The 10,782-nt window shown below is 36.1% G+C and overlaps 1 protein-coding gene and 1 pseudogene across 2 annotated transcripts; both read right to left on the bottom strand.

Annotated features, from left to right (window-relative positions):
- Positions 946 to 9,272, bottom strand: LOC109228793. Of its 2 annotated transcripts, none has more exons than XM_019394000.1 (2): positions 9,177 to 9,272; positions 946 to 2,175 (listed from the first exon to the last, which is right to left on the bottom strand). In XM_019394000.1, exon 2 carries the CDS (start codon positions 2,159 to 2,161, stop codon positions 1,415 to 1,417), a length of 747 nt encoding a protein of 248 aa, XP_019249545.1. In that variant the 5' UTR covers positions 2,162 to 2,175; positions 9,177 to 9,272; the 3' UTR covers positions 946 to 1,414. The 2 variants fall into 2 exon arrangements, with proteins under 2 accessions (XP_019249545.1, XP_019249553.1); XM_019394008.1 differs by having other exon boundaries at positions 946 to 2,172.
- LOC109228808 lies at positions 2,182 to 9,160 on the bottom strand (annotated as a pseudogene).

Genomic DNA, 10,782 nt, shown 5'->3' with positions numbered 1-10,782 from the left:
TTTATGTCGGGTTTTGTCGGTTTTTCGGTTTTTTCGGTTATTTGTCGGTTTTTTCTTAAATATAAAACATACACTACCAAACACATATTCCGACGACCACATTTTCAACGTAACACTATTAAATCAATTGCCCTTTGAGAAACTATTATTTACCAAGATATATTGATGATAATTGAATTAAATAGTGATGAATAATTTAAGGACTCAATTAAAAATGTATTATTTTTAACACTAAATGGATTCTTACACTTAACAAAAGAAAACTACCAATCAAATTAGAATGTAAAGGTAAAGAACTATACTAAACGTGCAAATTACTAACATTATAATAAATGTTTTGAAACTTTGTATAAAAATATACATATATAGGTGTAATAATGAATTTGAAATAGCTACTCCTATAGTCTGTTTGGTTCGGTTTTTTTCTAAATTAAACCATAACCAAATCAAATTTGATCGGTTTTTAAAATTCAAAACCAAAACCAAACCAAACCAAAAAGTATCGATTTTTTTGGTCGGTTTGGTTTGGTTTTCGGTTTGGTTCGATTTTTCGGGTTTTTGTGAACACCCCTATCTGACATGGTACAATTTGAGTTCCCAAACAATGTCCACTCTAGCTAGGAATTGGGGTCACTTGGTAAAAGTCTTGCCTCCAAGTGACCCATATCCTCACATTATAGTAATGCTCCATAGTCCATATTTGTGGTTAATCCTTATAAAGTAGCACATCTTTTCAATGTTCCTCAACTCACTTGCATTAAAGTAGATGCGGATCTCAGATTTCTAGAACATGGTGCACCACTAAAGAAAGCGGGAAAAAAAAAAAGAACGTATAAAGTGGGACATTTTGGATGCTAGTAGATAATATTAGATCAATTCTAGAAAATATGTACATAAAATAACCTAATTTGGTGGAGAGACCAAGGATTCACATGCACCATAAACTAAAAAATAAACCAGCCCCTGCATTAAAGTATTGTGCCTAACCTTGAAACACCTCATTGCGACATGTGGTATTAACAGTAAATGTTACATAATGGCACAAAATAACATTCTAGTGGTACACCCGAGTTTCATAACCAATATTTCATCAATTTGCCCAAAATAGCCATCAAATGCGAATGGACGTTGGGATGGAGTCCTTACAAAGGTACTTCATTATCCAAATTTTTATCCATTTGCCTAAGGTTCAACAACGTTCTTTTTTCTTTTTTGTTAATCTTTCTGTTAAGTGGTTCAATAGCATTCTGTTCTGTTATACTTCTACAGGCAAGTGGCACCAAAAAAGATCTGAAAATTTACAAAGATATCGACAACTTCTGTTACATGCCTGATCAGTTTGGAACTAACTTTTAGGGTTGAAGGAATCCGTGTAGTAGCATCTCACTGACAATGGTCATCACGTCTCATGAGATCACAGATGCTCAAAACAGAATGGATGACAAAGGCAGTCAATAGCATGTATCAGCTTTCTCCGAGGACCAACAGCATGTGAACCCATCTCCTTGAGCTTTTCCATGGTCAGATTTGCCAAATGATACTTGTTGATGCTCTTGCTCTGAAAGATGTTCACAAAATGATCAAGGCCCCTCGAAACCAACCAACTTCTCAAGCCTCCAGCACTTTGAAGCTTGCGCTCAAGATTAATTGCTCTCATTCTTTTATTTATCATCGCACTCCTATCAGCAGTGATAATTGATCGCTTGGTAATCTTTGAGGCAGAGCAAACACCAATAGTTCTATTAGTTCTGAAACTAGGCATTGGTCGGGTTTCCACAGGCTCTCTTTCAATTAGCCTCGATGGTCTTGGCAACTGAGAAATTGATTGAGGAACTACTTTGGCAACTGTTGGTATAGCAAGTTTAGGTGCCAAAGACATTGGCTCCTCCATTTTACAAACTGCGTCTGCTTCATTGTGCATCTCAACTTGATATGTTTGAGTATCAGTAGGTTTAATTGTTGGTACATGTAGCAGGCTTTCTCCAGCGTCATGCAACACGGACTGCTTAAGTACAGGTAGGGGAGGGATCAAAATAGTGACTTTCTGCTTCTTGACTATTATCCAGCTATCTTCACTCAGCTGGTCCACCAGTGAGGTACCCGAACTACCTTTCTTAGTTTTAGGAACAGGCACAGCTTGTTGATGTTTTTGCCTTGCCATTAGTTGCTGACCTGCTGAATGAATATGGAATGGATAAAAAATAATTCTGGACACTGAAAATGAGCATGTATTGACTTGTACCAAGAGCAACCAAATAGAAAACTATGGAGGGGCAGAAATATGTCAACGACGTCAATTCAAAATACAACCCCCCTTCCCCACCCTGTCAACAAAAAGGAAGGTAGAGAGAACAGGCAAACCTAAAGAAATTACTTGAAACAAGATCTGCAACACAAGGCTGTCTAAGAAAACTAGCACAAATCAAAGAAGTGTAGGACCTAGTACTACGTCTCAACCCACCAAAAACACATTATAAACCAAGTTGCTCCGACACGGCAGTTTAGGCGCCGCACCCGTGTCGACACGACACTAGTATGGGTATGGGTATCGGATCCGTATCAGATGTGGTCAAACAATTTCGGGTACTTTGACCACGATAGACAGAAAAATTCGATATAAGATACAATTTGATTCCCGAAATCAGAACCAAAACTAGGGTAAGTTTGAAGAAAATGGCATACCTTATCTAGGAAGTCAATCATTTACTTATCTATAACTTGAGAATAAAAAGAAATTCACACTTTACAATCTACACGCAAGTATTCTACAAAGTTTCTCCTAATTTAGAGATATTTTATATTTTTGAATTATTTTTAGCCGGATCCCTGCACCTGTATCCGTACTAGGATCCACATCCCCGAATTTTAGAATTTACATCTCGAAGGATCCAACCTCTAGATCCGCACCCGTGTGGGACACCCCCACCCATGTCCAAGCAACTTAGATTATAAATACATCGAAAAAGGGCCAAAACTATGCCTGATCTATTGGACAAGGTATACAACAAATGTCCTTCATTAACCTATTGAGCCGTAAATACCCTCACCGTTATCTTCTGGTTCAAATATAACTCTGAACAATTTAAAAGGTCCAAATATGCCCCTCGTACTAACGGCGGAAGCCACGTGAGGGTATATTTGGACCTTTTTAATTGCATAGGGAAATATTTGGACCATTTCAATTGTTCAGGGGCACGCTTCAAATTATTACATATATTGCTAAATATATATACTTTATTCACTTGGCATAAGACACAATTATTGAGAAATATCAAGAAGTATATGTTAAAAGAATAATAATAGCATATCATATCTCTCTAAAAGATTGTCTCCAATGAAATTAAAGTAAAAAGTGGAATGTATTAGTTGTATGCTCTTAGGATTAATTTGACCTAGCTCCAACGATTAGAAGCTAATGAAGAATAAATTAATGAATGAAGTAATAAATAAGAACACTTTAATTGAAAAGATTAGTTTAAAAAAAAAGAGCTAAACACAATCCAAATTATCACATGTTGGTAAGTTTTGTTGTTTTCTAATTAAGTTTATCGCTTTTCCTTATTTTATTAGAAAAACTTTATCTCTCTCGAATGAGTATTTGTAGTACTAGTCATTTGCTTATACAACGAGTGAATTGTCAAAAATATTTTTTTTTTTCAATCTTCAAATAAAATTAATTTCTGTTTTATTAGCTTCATGTGTTATATTTTCTTGAATAAATAATTTTAATTTTATTGTCCATGTTTTCTCGTCAAAGGAGATATCTAAGCTATATATATACAGATGCATCTTTGTTGAAAAATAAAACGTACATATTCAGTAACACATGAAACAATTTGAAGCATATCCCTAAACAATTAAAATGATCCAAATATACCCCTAAGAAACTAAAAAGGTCTAGATATACCCCCAACTGGCTTCCGCTGTTAGTGCGAGGGGCATATTTAGACCTTTTTAATTGTTCAGGGGTATATTTGAAGGTATTTAGGGCTAAATAGGTAAACGAAGAGCATTTTTAGATCTTGTCCAATAGATTATGGGCAGTTTTGGCCCTGTCCGTAAATATATTTTAAAGCAACAATCAAAAATATGTATTCTAAAGCACAAGCTTCATAGTGTCTCTAGGTTAAGAACTTCTACGGGTCGTGGTCGATCAAAAGGATGTTCATATCAAACAAACAAATAAAAATTATGCATGGGTAGTACGATGATTCCTGATTCTGGACGCCTGGACCTAATGAAAAAGGGTTGTCCCCTCACATTTCCAAGAGCTATCAAATAAAATTATGAATCCTTTCTATTGAACTTTTGCACCACTAGAGATATAGAAAACACTGAAAGAACAAAAAAGAATTTATTGACGGGATTTTACTACTATACTAATGCTTAGAGGTCTGGAACGTATTTCCAACATTTCACTTGAATTGTTGAAGAAGACAGCATGACAACGATGATTAATGTTGTGTAAATACTGAAATAGCAGACAAACCATATCTGCAGCTATTGCTACTATTAATAGCATAATCACAGACTGCACCACTCAAATTATGAAGTTTGACCGTATGGCTCCTCAGAGCTGCCGAGCCTACCTCAGAAAATTAGTGTACTCCATCATGTACCAACACATTTTAAATGTTTTCTGATACTAAAGCATCAAAAGACTACAGTGCAAGAGGTAATTGCATTGAGCATTCTCCCAGTAGTCAGTACTCTGCGGAATAACAGTCAAAAATCTTCCTCAGAAGCAAAAAGTAGGAAGACCAAACTAATAATGCCAGATCCTTCCTCAAAAATTTAAAATGCCAAACCACAGGAAGTTGATGGCTGCATTATAGGCTAGATACATCAGGTACAGGATGTTGGTATCCACAATTCATATATTCCAAATAGCAACTCCGGTACCGCAATCTAAGAAACCAACAATGCACAGACTCCATCCACAACTTCAACACTTGATTTGTTTAGTAGCTCGTAGGAAAGGAAACCAAAATCATACAACAATCATGTCTCTTGTGGCTCTATCCATAGAGGCCATGATTAACAGAAGAAAACCCTTGGTACATATTCAATAAACAACTTGTAGTCAGATTTCCAATTCATCAAGCATTGCACCAAACTGGGATAGATAGTTGCATCTGTGCCACTTGGCCTCTTGTTCTTAAAATGAATCAGAATTTACCTTCAGCAGATGTAATGTTTTAGTTTGGGTACTCGCTTTTTTCTTCAGTCTTGACATAATTTTCCTTTGACAATTGACATAATGTTCAGTGTAGCTTAAAAAAAACAGATGGTTAGTCCACTGATAAGATGTGTTTGTCTTCTACTTATCCTAAACCTTTACTCTGTAGCGCACTTTTTCATAGTTCCAATTTTTTAGTTGACTACCTCATTTAATTTCTTTAATTAATACATAAGTAGCATGTACCATGGAACATCATTGTGTATACTATTGGTTTGTTCATCCAAAGGTAAGCAGGTCCAGACTCTAAGACCCATTCCTGTATAACTACAGCTGTGAGAACTCCCATTATATCTCCTCCAACCATTCTCACACTTGTGATCGCTCCTTCAAATATATCATTTATGTCATTTATATATGAATTTATGTCTTCTAAATTACACCCCTGGGAATGCGACCCTTCCCCCGACCCTGCATGAACGCGGGATGCGTTGTGCACTGAGCTACCCTTTTAATTACCCACTAAAAGACTTCTCTTGCTACACTTATCATCTACCCTTTATTAGTCCATGAATATCATATGGAGATCCTTCATCCCTAGTAATTTCCATCAACCTTCATTATAAAATATAACCTCTATAATAAACCTGCCTGCGATCCAATCCAAGTTGGCTTCTGCCCTTATAATATCCCTAAGTCACGTCATTCTTTCCAAGAGCTTTGATGTATACCATCTAAGTTTAATACCACGATTTTGCAATATCTCCTTTGGTTTATGCATTGGAATCAACTCTTTATCCACTTATTTAGCATCTTTGCACACCATAATAGAACATTGAGTAGTTTGGTAAGACATACATCTCCAAGCTTTACAAGGGAATCCTGAACCTCGACATAGATTCCATCTCGACAACATGCTTTTCTACCTCCAATGCTGTTCATGGCATGATTTAGTTCACTCTATCTAATTCTACAAGTTTGGTCAAGGTTTCTATTTGTACCGAATGTACGAATATTTGTAAAGTTATCCTCGTAACTTGTATTGAATAATTGCTCGAAGTAGCATTTTCATCTTTCTTTGAACTTTTTGTCTCCTGTCAAAACTTGTTGAAATCATCTTTACTATACTTAACTTGGTTCAAGTCTTTACCCCTTTTATGTGTCATCGTGTTAGCTTATACATTTCTTTCCTACCTTTGTAGATCCCTTACTTTTGGTTTAACTCATCTAAGGATTTACCTAACTTCGTTAATCGCCTCCTTAGACTCTTTATTCTTTTATACTCTTCCAGGCTTCTCCATCTTTTTTGAATCTCTCTTCTTACCTCCTCACTCTGCACATGATTCTTGCAGTCAATGCCCTAAGCCTTTAAACCCACCTTGAACTCACTTGTTATTGTTTTAGTACAATGTATTGTTTCTTCACTTGCTATATTTGTTTTTTGATAGGGTTGTATTAGCTATAACTTTTCCTTTATTTTCCTTCATTACCTTCAATTCGCCTGGTTACCTTGGTTACCTTCATTGGGTAGGACCGTAGGGGTAAGGCTTGCGTACACACTACCCTCCCCAGACCCCACACGTGGGAATATATAGGTTATGTTCTTGTACCTTCAATTCGCCCGGAGGAATCTTTGTTTAAGTCAATAATATATCGTTTTTGCTTATTTCTAATCCAAGTATGAGAGTGGGCAAGGGGAGACATCAATAAACCAGATATAGGTACAGACGTCCTCTCTAATAAAGAGACACAACAGTTTCTTCTAGGAGTGTCAGGGGATGCAGGAGGGAAGTATTTGGTACTAGGGAGAATAAGCTAGCAATTTTCAATTTTATAAAGGAAAACATCCAGACCATATTCCAGAATCAGGGAATTAAAAGAGTGGGCATTCATGCATCCTAGCAATCACTATGGACTAGGTCAACTTTGAACTTCCAGCTTGACCAAAATCATCTTCCATCTGTTTCAAACCCAGAACAGTTGCCTAAACAGGGTAGTAACATTCACAAATAGATTTTCAGCCAGTGGTGCTTAGGCAAAAAGATCTGGCCATGGATTTTGGTATGTGATTACACCTGACTTCTCGTTTGATGTGGTAAAGAGGAAACGCTGGCCAGTCCAAGTAAAGAGAGGCATGGAGGCTATTGAACACCTAGCTTGAAGCATGATGTCATCTTGGCAGTGTCTGCAATCTTATGTGCTTGTACTTCTGCTCTATATTGAAGCATTTAGAACTTTCGGAGAAGCCTTTGGATAAGACCTGCTTCAATGCATGTACTCCTTCAAGTAATGCAGCATCAATTCGTTCTCTAGCAGTTGCGTTAAATTTTTGAAGCATGAATGCTTTGGGGTCCATTTGACCAGGAGGTCTTCCAACACCTATCCTTAACCGAGGAAATTCTCGATTTCCACAAAAATGATAAATCATGCTCTTCAATCCATTATGGCTGTGATGACCTCCCTTGGGGTGAAGACGAAGAACTCTGCATGGTAAATCCATATCATCATGAAACACAACCACACGGTTGAGAGGGATCTTGTAATATGCTGCAAGTGGGCCTGCAGATTCACCACTCAAATTCATGTAAGTTTCTGGCTTTGCTAGGAGAACTGGAACACCATTGACATAACCTTTTCCAAACATAGCTTTACAATGTACTGTCTCCATATGAATCCCTAGCGACTTTGCAAATGAATCAAGCATTTCAAAACCAACATTGTGTCTCGTTCCCCTGTATTTATCACCAGGATTGCCCAACCCAAAAAATAGTCATGGCCGAGGAGAACAAGTGCAGAAGTTGCGCCTACAAATCCTTCTAAGCATTTCATTCATCGGAAGTTCACAAGAAGTTACTGTTGTCGGCAACTATTGCAGAGTCCACGGTGGATCTCTGAGCCTCTATTTCACCTGGAGGAATCTAAACTTAGGTCACGTACACCACTAATGAATATTCATGCCAGAATTTTTTCAATCTCCTTGGCTCGAGAATATAGAAACATTTTCACGAAATTCTTGAATATTCATGATTAAAATATTCTTGCTTCGCATTTGATCACTTTTTTTCTGATCAAAACACTTCTTGTGCTATTAAGTACTTCCTATCTCCCAATAAATCTATCTTTCCTTTCTGCACTATCAGAAAAAAACATACTTCACCATGTTGGGTTTGTCTAACATGGCTTGTGGAATGAGGGTTTAGTCTCTTTATATGGTCTTGGACAATTCTCACCACATGAGTTAGCTTTTGGGGTTGAATTAGCCCCAAGCTCCATCTCTTTACATGGTATCATAGACATCAGACCGATCATAATTTTTGGTTTATCTGATGTTGGGGCCACCTAATTATTTGTCTAAGCTCTAGTTGGTAAGCCTAGGCATGCGGGGGTGCTAAGTTTGTCCCACATCTAATCGTGGAATGGGAAATTGGTCTCCTTACGTAATTCTTACCTCATGAGCTAGCCTTTCGGATTGAGTTAGCCCTAAAGTCCACTTTCCTTTAATGAAAAAAATTCTAGCTCTAATAATTTGATAGGACAAACAAATACGACTTTACATCAACATGATTTTGGCATTATACCAACTAACTATTCCACTTTTTACATTTCAAATCATTATTTAAAACAGTACTACTAAGTCTGCATTTGGTTCGTGAAATTGAAGGCAAGATGCCTTATTTCTATATTCCTAACTAATCATTGGCTTTCACAGTGGGATTGTAAATTATATGCCCGTGGCCTTCACATGAATATATTTTGATGTATGCAGAAAGAGTTGCTGGCTATTAACCTGCTTTTTTGTTCAAGAAAGTTCAAACACCTCCACAGATCAACAAATTAGAATTAATAACAATAACTAATGAGAAGTGCTCTAATCTATTTAAAGTTCAATCTAGATAAACCCATTTCAATGGGACTATTTCAGATTTGCAGAGCAATGTTTTAAAAGCAATCTACGACTACAAGGAAAAAAGAAACAGGAGATTTTAATGGGACTGACCTTACGAAAAGGTCGGCGATTTGTGCTGGTAGAGAAGGAGAGAAGTGTCACCGGAACTCTATTTGGCACACACAAAAGAATTTGGATATCAAAACAAAAAAACTCAATATGTTTGGGTTAGGTTTTAAATAGTCTCTTAAAAATGGGAGAAATTCAAAAATAGCCAGATTTACAAGTGGTCGTTCAAAAATAGCCCAGTTTCAAAAGTAATCGAAATCTAGTCACTTTTCATGTAAAGATAAATCTGAGCAAAAATACTGTTCAAAACCCGAAAATACGCCAGTATATTATGCTGGAGTTCCAGCATAAGTATACTTGAACTCCAGCATATTATACTGGAGTTCCAGGATAATTAGCTGGAACTCCAGCATAATATGATGGAGTTCCAGCATAAGTACACTAAAACTCCAGTATAATATACTGGAGTTCCAGCAAAGTATACCGGTCTAGTATAATATGCAGGAAGTTCATACACAAGTGCTCGAATCTCCAGTATATTATGCTGGAACTTTACGTGTGTTGGAGTTCTAGCATACTCCCTCCGGTCCATAATAAGTGTCAAATTTACTTTTTGATTTTGGTCCAAAATAAGTGTCTAGTTAGGTAATCAAGAAAAAATTCAATTTGTTTTTACTCTTTTACCCTTATGTGCATATCCCTAAAAAAATTTCTCTCTCATCACATTAACTTACTAAATAAGGGTAGTTTAGTCATACTAGGTAATTTTGTATAGGATTTAGTATTTTCTTAATGGACGTGCTAAAAGTAAATTGGACACTTATTGTGGACCGGAGGGAGTAATATGCTGGAAGTTCATACACAGGTGCACTGAACTCCAGTATATTATGCTGGACCGGTCTTTGTCGCAGCAAAATAGTGGCTATTTTTCATTGACTTGGTAAATGCTGGCTATTTTTGAATTGGCAGTCCGAAAACTGCCAGATTGTGCTATTTTTACCTTAAAAATACTCCCATCAATTTTGGAGCCCGTTTGGATTGTTTGGATTGGCTTAAAAAAAGGTGATTTTACACAGTTACCCACAAAAATAAAACTATTTAACCTTGTCTACCCATTTGTTTTTCTACCCATAAACTAATTACATTTCCTACCCATAGTAGTTTTTGTGGGTAATTTTTTCTTTATTCTCCAATTCTTTTATATTTGTATGCTTCTTTTTTTTTTTTTATTCTTTTCTCCTTTTCTTTTTTCTCATTTTTTTCTTAGTTTTTCTTTTTTCCTTTTCTAATTTCATTTAACTTTTTTTTTTATATTCTTTTTCCCTTCATAATCTTATTTCATTTACTGTTTTTACTATTTTTTTTATACTATTACTAAAGAAAAATCAAATTGTGTACCAATTAAATGTAGCTATTACAATCAAAAAATATTAACTAACAATATGATACCACAATAGTATATAGCTATACCAATAGGGTATACAATTGTACGCAAAGAGTTAATTTTTTTCTTGTTTTGAGTTTCAAAATAACTACAACTCAACAGACCCAAATTATGAATTTCAAAGCTTCAAGGTCCTCCAATGGCAGATTAATGTTTTGCAGAAATCGGATTGAAGTCATAGAATAAATCAAAATGAAAAAAAGA

The sequence above is a fragment of the Nicotiana attenuata genome, chromosome 1, assembly GCF_001879085.1.
Source record: "Nicotiana attenuata strain UT chromosome 1, NIATTr2, whole genome shotgun sequence".
NCBI lineage: Eukaryota > Viridiplantae > Streptophyta > Magnoliopsida > Solanales > Solanaceae > Nicotiana > Nicotiana attenuata.
The sequence above is the reverse complement of the archived record's forward strand: the minus strand, read 5'-3'. Positions and strand labels throughout refer to the sequence as shown.